Source organism: Amphiprion ocellaris, chromosome 20 (assembly GCF_022539595.1).
Source record: "Amphiprion ocellaris isolate individual 3 ecotype Okinawa chromosome 20, ASM2253959v1, whole genome shotgun sequence".
NCBI classification, from domain to species: domain Eukaryota; kingdom Metazoa; phylum Chordata; class Actinopteri; family Pomacentridae; genus Amphiprion; species Amphiprion ocellaris.
The window spans coordinates 30,524,405-30,541,184 of NC_072785.1; the positions used below are offsets into that span (position 1 = coordinate 30,524,405).

Here is a 16,780-nt window from a genome sequence, read left to right on the forward strand (position 1 = left end):
AGGATTTTCGCCACTTTAAGTAAATATTTCTGCTTTTATGAAGCATTTTGTATTTCATAAAGTCACTTTTCGATTTCAAATTGCGTTTTTGCAATTTTAGTCAGAAAAATCACAGTTTTTCTAATTTATTTCAGCCTCCAGCTTGAGCAAAAAATGAAATTTAATAATTATTAACCTCATAATGTGTTGTTTAATTTTGATCACTTCGGAGCTTTGGAGGAAAACAAATTAAAACTTAATATTTACAAAAATAAGACTTTGTACTGAGATTCAACTTTATGAGGTTATTTTCAGCTAAAATAGAGACTTAAATGCAACAAACGTATTAATTTGGCCATAATTTAACTCTAATTCCAGCATTTAGTCATTAGTTTGTTATAAATTGAGGTTTTGTGCACATGTCGAGTGTGCAACTTTGCTTTCTGACGTTTATTATTTCCATTCCTGCACTAACAGCTGGCTTTAATCTCAGCAGAACAAACACCTATTATTCAGGTGATCTGTTTCATCAGCGAACAGCGATCAGTGTCGGAGGAAGATGGAAAACAAACCGTTTATCAGCATTTAGTCTTAATAGAAGAACAGAATAATTAATTTGACCCATGTTCAGTCATGTGAAGGAAGCTATTGGATCATAAAGGTGGATTCTGTTCAGTTTTATCACCTTTAACCACACAAACCCCGGCGGTGTTCTGGATTTTTCTTACCCTTGAGCAGCGGTAGGGGCGTGAGCTCGATGGGTTTGCCCTGAGAGCGGAACTGGGACGAACTCTGCGACCGCTTCTGCTTGGCCTTCCTGACAGACTTCCGTGAAAATCCGTCCACTTTGTCCACAGATGGAGACGTGGTGGCTGCCGAGGACATAGCCCTGCTGGGGGAGAGATTTCAACACGTTGGACACCAGGATACAGGGAATTACTGACCAGAGAAGATCTGCAGCTTCACACAAATCACACCGGAGACAATTTCTGCAGTTTATTGGTTTAAAGGTGATATTTGATCAGAAATCAGCTGTTCTCATGCAGAAATGTCAGATTTCTGGTCATTTAATCGCCTTGATTCACAGGAAAAGCACCAGTTTTATTATAAAGCCTCCAGAAAGCAAAGATTTAGAGGAAAACAGCAGCTGTTTTAGATTTACATTTAAAGCTCATTTAAACACTGTGTAAATTTACAGCTCATTTATATTTGTAAAAATACTAATTATTGATGTGATGTTCAGTTTGTTTGTTTTTTTTAGAGTTCTGCGATTTGATATATTTAGATATTATCTGTAATTTAACAAAACTTGAAAAAAATAAATGTATAAAATATTCACCATTTTGATTTTTAGAATTTTTTCTCAAATCATAGCAAATAAAAATAGAACAATTTTACTAAATTTTACAAAAATGTTGTAAATTTAGTTTTACTCAAAAAAATCTGTAATTTCAATTATCTGTAATTTAACATGTGAAAAAATAGTTGTTTTTTATTTTTCCTCTTAAATAACAGCAAATCTGTAAAAAAAAAGTTTGCTAGTTTAAACAGGTAAAATTTTATTAAACTTAATTTTAGTTTTAAAAAATTCTGTAATTTTAGATATCTGTAGCATGAAAAAGCATGAAAAAATAAAAGCATAAAATATTTATTATTATTATTATTATTATTATTATTATTATTATTATTATTATTATTATTATTATTATTATTATTATTATTAATTTTTATTTTTAATTTTGATGTCTAGCAAATCTTGTTTTGATAAATTTTTTTGCATTTTTTTGCTTTATATTTTATTTTTTGTTAATTTTCTCTCAAATAAGAGATAGTTAGATAAGTACATGTTTTATTTTTAGATATTACTGTAATGACACCTCAAGTATAAACTGAACTAAAGTAAAAATAGAAATTTTTTTGTCACAAACATAGGATAAGAACAAATTACTTTTTGTAAAAATACAGAATTTGCAATTTTACCCCATTTATATTTTATTTTTCTACAATCAACATGTTAATCATAATTTATATATTGTATTTTTTTAAATTAAAATACTATATTTTTTCAATGACTTTAGATATTATTTGTAATTTAACAAACAAGAAAAACTAATTTTATGATAATAATAATGAAAATAAATTGATTTTTCAATCCTTAATATTGCTAATTTTTCTTGTAGATACCAGCAAGTGTTCAGCAGTGTCCTAAAAATTTAATAAAATCTCTGAATGAACCAATAAATTGCACAATTATTTAATAAATCTAACATTTTTCCAACGTCCAAGACTTTTTAATCCATAATATCAATTTTTTTAATGTGAAAATGTGTTTTGAAAGTCTACAATTAGCAAATTACAGATTTAAAAAATACATTGACAGAATTTATGATTATATGTGAATCATTTTACAGATTCGTGCAGTTGTTCTTGTATTAAAGTCGCATTTTTCTAATTGTGGTAATCAACTGTCACGTTTGAACTCTTTGATACAAAAAAATTCAACTAAAGCTCGACAATTTTAGACAGAAAAATTGCAATTTTCCTGATTTATTTCAGCCTCCAGCTTGAGCAAAATATTAAATCAAGTAATTATTAACCTCATTGTGTCGTTATTTAAGTCTGACCACTTTGAAGCTCTGCAGGAAAACAAATTAGAACGTATTTACATAAACAAACACTTGACCTCCAGGAAAACTACCTGCATTTAACTGTCACTGAACTTACAGATTCAACTTCACAGGATTATTTTCCACTAAAATAGAGACTTAAATGCAACAAATATTCATTATTTCAGCTATAATTTAACTCTAATTCCAGCATTTAGCCTGTACCTTTCTGTTTTGTGAATATAACTTGGGGTTTTGTGCACATAAACAGTCCGACTGTTGTTTATTTGTTATTTTTGCACATGTAAATGAAACAAACAGGAAGTTGACTTTGTTTTTTATCTCTCCATCAGTTCACCTTCCTCCAGCCTTTAACCCGTCTAACAGGAGACCTTCAGCCTCGTTTCCCAGCATGACTCGATTTATTCAAACTACAGCGACACAAAGAGCTTCAACAATGGAGCCGCTCGGCCTCGACGGGAGGAAGCCGAGGAAACATCGACCGCTGAGTGTTTGCTGCTGATTACGTGTAAAAAAAAAAAATAAAAAAAAAATAACCGACGACGAAAACACGCCTCAGCTCAAATCACACTTTACTCTGGAACCACACCCAGGAGGAAACGCCTGAAGGAAGCTTTCACCAGCTGGTAGTCTGGACTAAAATCTGGACTAAAGTCTGGACTAAAAATTTCCATGACATGACTTTACATGTCAAAAAAATTTTTGTTACAAATCTAAAAAATTATGAGAAAATTACAGAATTTCTTTGTAACTAAACCAGTAAAATGTCTTTATTTTACAGATATTTTCTGTTATTTGAAAGTAAAATTATATGTAAAAAGGATTTTTTTTAATGGAAATAATTTTTGGATTGTTAATTTACTTGTTTTTGTGTTAAATTACAGATAATATCTTGTAATTCATGGTAAAAAAAAAACAAATACAATTTACATGTTAAATGTAAAAAAAAGTAAAAGGACTAAACTTTACATAATGTCAAAAAAAATGTTTTTTTTAAAATATAAAAATTTACCATGAAATTACACAATTTCTCTTCAGTTAAACCGGAAAAAATGTTTTTATTTTACAGATATTTTTCATATTTGAGGACTTTTTAAAATTTAAATAATTTTCAGACTAATTTACATTTTGTTCTGTTAAATTACAAATAACATCTAATTCACAGTAATAATTTCCATGTTGACTTGAATAAAACTTGCTAATCACTGGTTTCTGTCATGAAGTTAAATGTCGGGTTTGTTTAAATTTTAACATGTTGCTACTCTAATTGATTTTAATCCTCTGAGCCACAAAATACACCAGTTTTTTGGTATTAAAATTCACCAAAATTACACCATTTATCCGACCAAAAAACTAGAAAAACTGAATAAATTGTTGGATTTTTAACTTTTGCATGGTCTTTGAACGCATCATGTGAGACGTCTAGTTCATATTAGGAAAATCTAAATCCATCCATCATCCATCATCTATCATCCATCCCCAATCTATCTATCTATCTATCTATCATCCATCCATCCATCATCATCCATCTATCCACCTATTATCCATCCATCCATCTATCATCCATCCATTATCCATCTATTCATCCATCATCCATAATCAATCCATCCCCAATCTATTCATTCATCCATCCATCCATCCATCCATCCATCCCTAACCTGAAGTCAGGTTCTCCTACCAGATCAAACAGGAAGTGATAATTCATTTGACAGATGTGACAACATCTATTAGAGGACGACAGATTCGTCTGTCACCACTGTTTATTGTCTGAACTCTGGCAGTAGACAATCCAGATGTGTGAACGTCTTCCGTCTGGCATCTGGATTGTTTCCACGGTGGGAAAACGCCTCCAGCTAAACTCTGATCCGTCACATTCAAACCTCCTAGAGCCGGTTTGGCAACTCAGATACGTGCTGGATCTGAAATCTAAGGTTAAAATAAGAGGTTTCAAACTGTGACTGAGATTTAAGCATCAAACGGCGGCTTCGGAGTAAAACAACGGAGCAAACTGACAAGCTAAAGACAAAGAATCCACCTTCACTCTGAGATTATCTCCAGATAAAGACTGTGACGTTGTCCAACCATCAGCTCCGATTACCGTCAAACCCAAACACACCAAACCACCGCTCCTTTTCTGCTGCCAGAGCCTCAGAAGACAATGTTTTAAACTAGAGACCCAACAATTAATCAATTAGTGGCTGACTGTAAACGAGTTTGAGTGTTTTCTGAGTGTTTTCGAGGCAACTTGACGGGTCAACGCTTAAATTTCAGTTTAAACCAACAGGAGATCCTCATGTTTTAGGTTTATTCTCCTTTTCTAAAACTAATATCAGAGCTGCAACAAAAAAAATCTATTAGTTGTCGACTACAACAATTGATTAATGAGTGTAACTAACTTTTAAAGAACAATAAAGCCAGACTTTTCTAATTCAGGATTCTGAAAGGTGAATATTTTCTGGTTTCTTTCCTCCTCTTTCACAGTAAAATGAAGATCTTTGGACGAAACAAGACATTTGAGAAAACTGATCAACGTTTTACATCATTTTCTGACATTTTATAGACTATATAACTAATAATTAATTCAGATAATAATCAATGGATAATAGTTGTGCTTGTTTAGTTGGTTTTGGTGGCCGTTTACCATCTTTTTATGGCTGTTTAAAGTCCTTTTCGAGAGATATAAAGTCTAAATTGGCTAACTCTAGATTGTTCAACGTGAATCTTTTCATCCTCTATGACAGTAAACTGAAGCTCTTTGGATGAAACAAGACATTTGAGAACATTGGTCAATATTTTTCACCATTTTCTGACATTTTATAGACCAAATAACTAATGGACTAATCCAGATAATAATCAGCAGATAATTGCTGTGGTTGTTTTGAATAATTTTCAGGGAATAAAAAGTTCTCTGAAATTCTCTGATTTTAGCTTCCTAAATTTGAGTATTTTCTGGTTTCTTTCCTCCTCTATGACAAGAAAGTGATCTTTGGACAAAACAAGACCAAAAAACTAATTATTAATCCCAAAAATAATCAATGGATAATAGTTGTGATAGTTTTGTGGTCATTTTAAGTCATTTTTAAGGAATTAAAAAGTCCAAATTCTCTGATTTTAGCTTCCTAAATGTGACTATTTTCTGGTTACTTTCCTGCTCTGTGACAATAAACTGAGTATCTTTGGGTTGTGGACAAAACATTTATCTTGTGAAACATTGATCCACATTTTACACTGTTATATGTATATTTTATAGACCATCTAATGATTGCGGTTGTTTTGTGGCAGTTTTCAATCTTTCTGTGGTCATTTTTAAGGAATAAAAAGTCTAAATTCTCAGATTTCTGACTCTTAAATGTGAATATTTTCTCATTTCTTTCCTCCTGTATGACAGCAAACTGAATATTTTTGGGTTGTGGACAAAATATTTGTTATCTTGGGAAACACTGACCTACATTTTTCATGGTTTTCTGACATTTTATAGGCCAACAACTAAATATTATGGTTGTTTTGTGGCAGTTTTGCATGTTTATGTGGTTGTTTCCTATAATTTTTAAGTTTATCTCCTCCTCTATAACAGTAAAATGAATATCTTTGAGCTGTAGACAAAACATTTATCATCTTGACATTTTATAGATTAAATAACTCATTGATAAATCCATAAAATAATCAAAAGATGAATTGCCAATCAAAATAACTAGTTTCATCCCTAACATTTAGCTTTGTACGCGTGTTGTCATGACGATAGGTGTTAAACTTGTATAAATTCGGACTTACGGAGGCTTTAGTGTTGAGATTTGTGGACTTTGTTCGACCAAATTACACCAATAAATGACATAAAACAGCAAAACTTCAAACATAACCGATCAAAAGCCAATTTTACAGATGAGAATTCAACATTTTCCAGCACTTCTGAGACCAAACTTCTCCTCTAATAAGCCGCTTCTATAACATCATCCTCATGAAAACAGCACAACCTGATTTAAACCTCCACCAAGCCACAGAGCTGCACTGAGCTGCATTAGAAGATGCGTCTGCTGAGGAGCAGAGACGAGCTGCAGACCGATTCTACCTGCTGCATCGAACGGAAACCAAAGCTTCAGAACAAATCCTCCGTCAGAAGGACCACAACGGCTCGGCTCACCTGGACAAAGGGGCGCCGGTGTCGCCGTGGACGACCATCGGGCCTCGGCGTTCAGACGGCTAACGGGAAAAACAGGACGACACGGCAGGCTGAGCCTCTGTGGAGCCGGCTGGACGGACGGACGGACGGCAGCAAAGGAGCCGATCCCTCCCATAACTCTTACATAAGAGGCCAGATGACATCCCAGAGGCTCAGAGAGGAGGGATTAGAGGAGGAAGAGGAGGGAGAGGAGGGAGAGGAGGGAGAGGAGGGAGAGGAGGAGGAGGGAGAGGAGGGAGAGGAGGGAGAGGAGGAAGAGGAGGGAGAGGAGGAGGAGGGAGAGGAGGGAGAGGAGGAGGAGGGAGAGGAGGGAGAGGAGGGAGAAGATGATGAGGAGGGACAGGAGGGAGAGGAGGAAGAGGGAGAGGAGGGAGAGGAGGGAGAGGAGGGAGAGGAGGGAGAGGAGGGAGAGGAGGGAGAAGATGATGAGGAGGGACAGGAGGGAGAGGAGGAAGAGGAGAGAGAGGAGGAGGAGGAGGAAGAGGGAGAGGAGGGAGAGGAGAGAGGAGGGAGAGGAGGAGGAGGAAGAGGAGGGAGAGATGAGAGAGGAGGGAGAGGAGGAAGAGGAGGAAGAGGAGGGAGAGTTGAGAGAGGAGGGAGAGGAGGAAGAGGAGGAAGAGGAGGAAGAGGAGGAAGAGGAGGGAGAGTTGAGAGAGGAGGGAGAGGAGGAAGAGGAGGAAGAGGAGGAAGAGGAGGAAGAGGAGGGAGAGGAGGAAGAGGAGGGAGAGGAGGGAGAGGAGGAAGAGGAGGAAGAGGAGGGAGAGGAGGAAGAGGAGGGAGAGGAGGGAGAGTTGAGAGAGGAGGGAGAGGAGGAAGAGGAGGAAGAGGAGAGAGAGGAGGAGGAGGGAGAGGAGGGAGAGGAGGAGGAAGAGGAGGAGGGAGAGGATGATGAGGAGGGACAGGAGGGAGAGGAGGAAGAGGAGGAAGAGGAGAGAGGAGGAGGAAGAGGGAGAGGAGGGAGAGGAGGGAGAGGAGGAAGAGGAGGAGGAAGAGGGAGAGGATGGAGAGGAGGGAGAGGAGGAATAGGAGGAGGAAGAGGGAGAGGAGGGAGAGGAGGAAGAGGAGGAGGAAGAGGGAGAGGAGGGAGAGGAGGAAGCTGTTGTTCGACAGGAAGTCAACAATCACCAGCGAACATGACGTACCGGAGATAAAACATCCACTAAAACCCGACAGAGCTGCAGTTTAAGCTCAACTTTAACCAGAAAATCAGCTCAATGCTTCACTTAAAGTCCAAATAGGATGTGAATTTAATGCAAAAGAAGCAAGAAGAAAACCTGCTGCAGCATATTTATGAGTACAACAAGGAAACAACATTTAAGCTACAGACACTCTGCTGCAGCATCGTTCTACTACTTCCTGTAAAAATCTGGCAGCAAGTGTTTAAAATGTTTTTTTAAAAAAAGAGCAAATAATGTGTTGAATGATGATATTTCAGCAGATTAAATGTAGTTAAACTGTAATTTTACAGACACGATGTGAAAGAACAATTTACTATTTGTAAAAATTTAAATTAAAATTTTTAATGTGGACGTTAATTACAGTTTTGGATGTTTTTTCTATATCAACATTTAAATGAATAATTTCTCTAATTTTACAAGATATTGTCTGTAAACTGTAAATATCTGTATACAGCTACACACAAAGAAAAACCATCATAATCATATTTCATTCTGGTGCAACATCACTACTTAAAAATCTGTAAATATTGTTCACATTGAGAAAACTTTACAAAATAATTTGTGCAAAATCAATGTGTTTCTATTTCCTGTAAAAGTCTGGCATCAAAAGTGTGAAAAAATGTTTAAAAAAACGGTTCAAATGATGATGTTTTCAGAACATTAAATGCAGTAAAACTGTAACGTTATGTTCATGTAATTTGAAAGAACTATTTACCATTTGAAAATAAATATTTACAGTTATACATGTTAATTAGTATATTTTTTCTCATATTTTACCAGATATTATCTGTATTTAACCAAAATAGTTTTTTAAAAATTGTTTAAAAAAATAAAACATTTAAAAAACATTTTTACTATTTTTAATACTATATTTTTTTTTGTTAGAATAGCAGCAAATATCTGTAAAATAATTATGCTTTTATTGATTTAAATACAGAAAAATTGTGTCAATTTATTGTTAATGAACAAATTACCATTTATAAAAATACACATTTCTGCCTAATTAAAAAAAATATATTGTTTTATTAGTTACTGTCTGTAATTTAGCAAAACAGAAAGAAATATCTGTTAAATAACAGTAAATTTTTAAAAATTAAAACATTTAAAAACATACAGTATTTTTGATACTGTAAACATTTATTGTAAAACAACAAATTACCATTTGTAAAAATACACATTTTTGCTTAATTTTTTACTGTGAACATGTAAATTAATATTTTTTCTATTGTTTTACTGTTTACTGTCTGTAATTTAGCAAAGCTGAAAAAAATGTAAAATAACAGTGAATTATTTTTAAAAATCCAGTTTAAAAACAATAATTTTTATAGCATAGTATAATAAAAAATAATATGCTAATATAAAAAGAATAATAGATATTAGTGCAATATTATTTATTCCACAGCCAGAGGAATCTCTTCAGTCTACAGATTCTCTACATGCAGTATTTATGTAGAATTCTTGTTTATTTTATTGTTTTTATTTTATCTTCTCTCTCTCCATAATTTTCCTGGAATCAATAAAGGATTATTTTATCTAATCTCTCTGAACAGCTGCTGCTTTATATCAGGGCTAACTACTGATTACTGTTACAGTTAATCAATCTGTTGATTATTTACTTCATTAATCGATTAGATATTTGGTCTATAAAACGTACAAGGTTTTATCCAAGGATACTCACTTTACTGTCGTAGAGGAGAACACAATATTCACATTTAAGAAGCAGTAAGCAGAGAATTTAGACTTTTTTCTTGTTAAAAATTCTCAAAACAGATCAACCAATTATCAAAATAGCAACAGATTAATTAATTAGCTTAATTTATTCCTGAAAAAATACGTAAAAAAACAAAAAAGTGCAAAACAGCCAAGAAACAACTACAAGTGTCTGGTTTTGTCCAAAAGATATTTAGTTCCTGCCAAAAACAAGGAAAGAAACCAGAAAATATTCTCATTTAACCAGACGTAAACGGAGAATTTTTACATTTTTCTTGTTAAAAATTCCCAAAACTGATCACCTGATTATCAAAATAGTTGAAAATAAATTTATTAGCTTCATTTATTCCTTAAAAATACTTAAAACCACCACGAAAAGATGAGAAACAGCCAAAAATGCCTTGTTTTGTCCAAAGATATTCCGTTTACAGTCATAAAAGGGAATAATTAAAAGTATTCACATTTAAGAAGCTGCATGTCGAGAATTTTGACTTTTTTTCTCATTAAAAATTCACGAAATCGATCAACTGATGATCAAAATAGTTGCAGGCTAATTTATTTGGTTAATTTATTCCTTAAAAACTACTTAAAACCACAAAAAAGTGCAAAACAACCACAAAAAGCCAAGAAACAACCAGAAATGTCTGGTTTTATGCAAAGATAATCAGTTTACTGTCATAGAAGAGGAAAAAATTTCAAATATTCACATTTAACAAGCTGCCATTGGAGAATTTTGACTTTTTTCTTGTTAAAAATTACCAAAACTGACCAACTGATTATTAAAATAGGAGCAAATTAATTTATTAGTTTAATTTGTTCATTAAAAAATACTTAAAACAACCCCAAAAAAGTGCAAACCAACCAAAAATGTCCTGTTTTGTCCAAAGATATTAACTTACTGTCATTGGAGGAAATTTTAACAAGCTGTAATCGAAGAATTAAAGCTCTTTTTCTTAAAAATAATTACCTAAACCAATCAACTGATTATCACGATATTTGCGCATTCATATATTACCTTAATTTATTCTTTAAAAAGATATTCAAAATGTGCAAAACAGGCACAAAAAGCCAAGAAACAACCATAAATGTCTGGTTTTGTCCAAAAATATTAACTGTCACAGAGGAGGAAAAAAAGAAAATATTCACATTTAACAAGCTGCAAATGGAGAAGTTGGACTTTTTCTGTTAAAAAAAAAAAAAAAAGAAGAATTGCTGATAAAAATCGCTGCAGATTAGCAGAAACAGTGACTTTATGGTTAAAACTCCTCTGACTTCACAGCTTTAACTGAGAATCCAGTCTATAATAATAATAAACTAACAATACGACTGAATTTCCAGCGTGATTCCAGGATGTGGGAGTCTGGAATTGCTCCTCTGATGGTTTAATTCATTCACAGTGGAATCCGAAACCAGCTGAGCACCTGTAAAACAGCGATAAAGAGGCTGTAAACAGCAGCAGACTTTGGAAGGAGAACTGGACCTGGACCAGGACTAAGAAAAGCCTCCATCAGGTGGAGACGCCACACCTGTCCTCTGATGTTTACAGGTGAGGACGGCTGGAAATACGAGGAAAAGTCACAGAAAACGTTTACGTCACTAAAACCAGAAAACACGACAAACATCTCTGGAGTTTGTGGAGAAAATCAGGAAACTGGATTCTTTACTGAGATCAGCTCAGAAACAATCAAGATTATAAACATTTACAGAGCAGTTTGGTGTTAAATATCATTTATTACTCATTTATTTTATTCATTCAGTATGTAGTTTTTTGTCCTTTCAGTCTAAAATTGTCCAAAATGATTTGAAACTCGTCTAAAATCACTTGAAATTTCTCCAAAGCAACAAAAAATGTCCAAACTAACAGAAGAACTGTCCAAAATAACTTGAAGATTGTCATAAATTACTGTAAACTAGTTGAAATGACTTAAATTTTGTTTAAAACGGCAATTTGGCGTGTATTTTATTCATCCAGTAGGTATTATTTGTTATTTAAGATCTAAAGTCGAGTCCACAATTGTCCAAAAATGATTTTAAATCTGTCCAGAAAAACATTAAATTACCTAAACTGAAAAAAAAAGGAAAAAATGGTCAAAAATAAACTCGAAAACTGTTCAGAATTACTTGAAACTTGCTCAAAATGACAGTTTTCTAGATATTTTGACCAAGTTTCTTTTCATTTGAGCCACAATTAGAGTCTATTTCTGAGTTTCAGTTTAAAAAAAGTCGTCTCCTCATACTATAGACATTGAACTATTTCCACGTTTGCAGACTTTTCCTCTCTACTCTGCTCATCATCAGTAGAAAGATGTTTCACCATGCTGAATGTATCTCCAACAACTTGCTCCTCTGTTCACTGTTTCTGAGTCATGCTGCATTTATTTATTGATACAGTAGCTTTGATTTTCCTCTCAGTCTCTCCCAAAGTAACATAAAATTGTCTAAATTGACCCAAAATTAGTCCAAAAGGGACAAAAATTGCCAAAAATGGCAGGAAAACTGTTCAAAATTACCCAAAAATGATTCAGAACGACAATATTTAAGCCATTTTGGACATTTTTAGTCCAGTTTTGAGTCTCTGCTCATCGTCTGTAGAAAGACGTTTCACCATGCTGAATGTATCTTCAACAACTTACATTTATCATCAGCACATAAATCCATAAACTAATAAATACCACAATATCATCTCTAAAATGCGTTTACGTTCCAACAATCATACGTTACCACACAGATTATCTGACTAACACTCCATAATATTACACATAACAGAAATGCACACTTATGTAATTATAATTTATAACCATATTATACAAGAAACCTGATCTAAATGTTCTATTATAGAATATTCTACTGATGAATGAACATGTAAACTGCATTAATTAATATTAAAGCTGGAGGTGATGGAGCTGCTTTTAGACGTTCAGCTTGTTTGGAGGAAAAATGAGACAAACTATGGAGAGAAAAAGCTCAAAAATAATCACACTAGGAGTCTTTTTATGTGTCTTTACATTTGGCTGGAGGAGGTTTGCTCGTTTTTAAAACAGTTTTAGTAACTTTTCCTGTTTTTGTTGTCATTTTGCATCTCTTTCTGTTAATTTGTTTTTTCTTTTATGAGTCCTGCATGTCTCTGTAGTCATTTTACTCATTTTTGTGAAAGTTCTGAAACTTTTTCAGTCACTTTGCATGTTTTAAAGGTTGCTTTGTCTCTTTTTGTTGACATTTTGTGTCTCATTTTGTTAATTTATATGCATTTAAAGGAGTCCTGCATCTCTATATAGACATTTTGATGATTTTTGTGGAAGTTTTTCAACTTTTTCAGTCATTTTGCATCATTTTTTCAGATGTTTTTGTCTCTTTATTTGGTCAGCTTGTGTGTCTTGCAGACAATTTGTTCCCTTTTATTGTCTCTGTAGTCATTTTATTCCTTTATGGGAAAACTTTGAAACTTTTTTCATTTTGCATCCATCTGTGATTATTTTGTCTCTTTTTGTTGACATTTTTTGTGTCAGTCTCCCGATTTATGTATATATTTATACAAGTCCTGCATGTCTCTGTACTCATTTTGCTGCTTTTAGTAGAAGTTTTGAAACTGTTTTCAGTCACTTTGCATCTTTTGTGGTTGTTCTGCCTCTTTTTTCTTGTTATTTTACGTCTACTTCTGTGAATTTAGTCTCAGTTACACGAGTCCTGCATGCCTCTGTAGTCATTGTGCTGCTTTTTTGTGGACATTTTGAAATTTGTTCAGTTATTTTGCATCTTTTTAAGGTTGTTTTGCCTTTTCTGTCTCATTCTCTCAATTTATATGCATTTATAGGAGTCCTGCATCTCTATGTAGTCATTTTGCTGCATTTTGTTGAACTTTTGAAACTTTTTTCGGTCACTTTGCTTGTTTTTGTGGTTGTTCTGCCTGTCATTTTCGGTCTTTTGCAGCAGAATTTCACTCTCCTTCATGCTTTTGTCTATTTTTAAAGGTAGCTTGCGTATCTTTTTGTGCACGTGCAGTAATTTTGTCCTTTTTGTCACCATTTTTCTGTCTCCTGCAGTTACTTTATGTCACGCTGCTGTCATTTTAATCCTGGTTATAGGAATCTTGCATCATTCTCTAGTTGTTTAGTGTCTCTTTGTGGCAATTAAGTCTCTTTTTGTTGTACTTTTCTGTCTCTTTTAGACAATTCATGTCTCTGTCATTCAAATTGTCTCTTTCTCGTCAGTTTGTCTTGTTTTCTGTCTTACTGTATTCACTGTGCATCTCTCTGTAGTAGTTTGTGCCTCATTGTGGTAGTTTTGCATCTTTTTTAGGAACTTTGATACATTTCACGTTAGTCTTAGACCTCTTTCCAAGTGTTTTCTTTACAGAAATGTTTCTTTTGTTGTCATTTTCTGATGCTTTCAGTTAAACTGTGTGACTTTATAGTCAATTTGTAGCCGTTCAGCTCCTTTTTAACATGAAATCCTGCATGTTTCTGTAGTTATTGTCTATTTGTGCTAATTTTGCCTCTATTTGTTGTACTTTTCTGTCTCTTAGACAATTCTCAAGTCTCTCTCCAGTCAGTTTACTTTATTTTTTCATGTTACTGTATTTACTGTAATCTCTCGGTGGTAGTTTTGTCTCATTGAGAGGCTGTTTTGATGAATTTGATCATTTAGCATTCCTCCACAGTTATTTAGATCGCTTTATACAAGCTTTGCATCTCTCATGAGCTAAACTGTGTTTCCTTTTGGTTATTTTGTCTTCTATGTTACAAATTTTGTCTCTTTCAGACAGTTGTAGCCTCTTTTTGTTGCACCTTTCTTTCTCAGATAATCTATGCCTCTTTCTAGTCAGTTTGTCTTATTTTTCATCTTACTGTAATCTCTCTGTGGCAATTTTATGTTTTATTGTGGTAGTTTCGCCTCTTTTTTGTCATTTTAATCCATTTTACTTTGCATGTCTGTAGTTGTTTAGTGTCTATTCGTGGTAACTTAGCCCCAATTTGTTGTACTTTTCTGTCTCTTTTAGACTATTTATGTCTCTTTCTATCCAGTTTGTCTTATTTTTCATCTTACTGTAATCTCTCTGTGGTAGTTTTGTGTCTTTATTGTAGTAGTTTTGATTAATTTCATAATTTAGCATTCATCCACAGTCATTTTGATCCAGTTAATATATACTTTAATTCAATTTATTAACTGTTTTGCCATTTATGTTGTACATTTTCATCTCTCTCATACAGTTTGAGTCTTGTTCCAGTTAAATTATGTCTCTGCTCAGGCTGTCATTTTGCAGCTGCCTGTAGCCGATTAGCTCCTTCTAACTTTAGCTCTGTAGCCGTTTTGGTGTTTATTTGCACTAATTTTGCCTCTTTTTGTTCTATGTTTCTGTCCCTATTTGGAAGTTTGCATCTTTCCAACTGCCTGAGGTCAGAAATGAAGCCGTTTGAGAGGGCTGTCGTTAGCTTGGCCGTGTGGGGCCTGGCAGCAGCAGCGAAGCAGCGAAATGTTCAAAACTTGACAGCGCGATAGCCCCGCTAACGTTACCCAGCTAGCACCGTTAGCTCCCCGACCAACCGCTGCAGGGCCCAATTTAACGGCAGCTAGTTGTCTCCCGTGGGCGCAAAAAGCACCCAAATGTCCCAAACCGAGGAGACAAACCGAGTTTTCCGTCAAAGCTATCGGGCTTTATGTCAAAACACGGCGTTTTTTTGGAGGGGGGCAGCTAGCTAACGTTAGCACTGCGGCTATCGCGGGTTAGCCTGACATGTAGCATTAGCTCGTTAGCCGCCGCCACCAGCAGCTTAGCATTTCTGTGCGAAAAAAAGGAAACACAAGATCTTAAAAAAACACAGTGATTATATCAGGTCTGAGTTCGCATGTGTGCTATTAAAGGTAACATTACCTGGGCGGGCTCGGGCGATCACCCATCATCCCAGGTGTAAATACAGGGGCAGTGCTAATGCTGCTACCGTTAGCTAGGCTGGGCTGGGAGACACACACCGTCCCGATCCCGACCCAAGCCCGACAAGCCGCAGCTCCAAGATCGCAGTACTTTACCTTGATCCTCTGCGGTTCGCGACGGAGACGGCGGGCGGGCGAGGAAGTTTATCCTACGTTCGAGAAAGCTACGAGGCTAAGTGTTCGGGCTACCTCCAGCTCGGTGCGGACAGCCTCTCCCCAAGCAGCGGCGGAGCGGCAGCGAAATCTCGGCCCTCAAAACGGCCAAAAAACCCCACGAGTTTTTCCTTTTCCTTCCCACGGAGAGATCCTCAAACTCCCATCAATGGCGAGATGCTAAACGATCAGGCGAACGCAGTTACATTCCTGTGAGCCGTGGAGCTGCTGGTGTGGCCCTGGCCCCTGGGTTCGATTCTTCTCGGCCGCTTCTTTTCACCCTTTTGTCAACACTGCTGGGCTGAGACCACGGCGCACCGAACACACACGCAGCGCAGCGTGCTGGACGGCCCGACGCACACCCGCGACGCCCATTGGCTGCCGGCGCCGATGTCGAGCGACGCGATTGGCCGCCGCCGCCCGTCAGTCAAGCTGCGGAGGGCTGAGGAGAAGGGACAAGGGAAGGGATTCGGGGTAAAAAGTGTGGAGTGTTTTTGTGCGTGGAGCCGCAAACCAGCGTCCCGGAATGAGGCCGAACCGGTCCGAGGCCCGGGCCCCGAGCCCAGCCAGCCGCTGCCCGCCGTCTGCCGGCCGGATCCAGAGGGAGAGAGCCGAAGATTGTAGAGGAAGAGGGTTACATAACAGACCGGAGTAGAGCTGCTGGAGATGAAGCTGCTGCAGGGCCGCACATCAGGGGGACCATCCATGAAATACTGCACGTTTATAGCTCCTAGAGCGGTTTAAAATCACTGTTTACTCATTAAATAAAGTCCCGAAGCTCTATGGAAGCAGAACAACCATGAAGTTTAATTAATTATTCAACAAAAATGGAATCAACACACCGGATTTACATTTTACAATTACGTTTTCTTTTTAGTTTTTTTTTTTACTTACATTATTTCCAGTCTTTACAAACTCACCCTTTTCACACTTTAGAAAGATGTTTCACCATGCTCAATGTATCTTCCATCTTTCACTCAAAATTGGTCCAAATTAATAAAAACTACTCAAAATATGGACTTGAAGCT

At 35.7% G+C, this 16,780-nt stretch overlaps 1 protein-coding gene across 6 annotated transcripts in view; it reads right to left on the reverse strand.

The window, feature by feature from the left end:
* Positions 1–16,079, reverse strand: part of ppp2r5eb (protein phosphatase 2, regulatory subunit B', epsilon isoform b) — a 59,710-nt gene extending 43,631 nt beyond the window's left edge. Inside the window, exons 1-2 of one of the 6 annotated variants that reach the window (XM_023270634.3) lie at positions 15,696–16,079; positions 708–868 (exon numbers count right to left, since the gene is read on the reverse strand). In XM_023270634.3, coding sequence (XP_023126402.1) covers positions 708–864 — 157 coding nt within the window. In that variant the 5' untranslated portion in view covers positions 865–868; positions 15,696–16,079. Of the gene's footprint in view, positions 1–707; positions 872–6,744; positions 6,931–15,540 lie in introns of those variants that run through there. The other 5 variants (XM_023270633.3, XM_023270632.3, XM_023270631.3 and 2 more) reach the window with 5 other exon arrangements.
* Between the last annotated feature and the right edge of the window lie 701 nt (positions 16,080–16,780).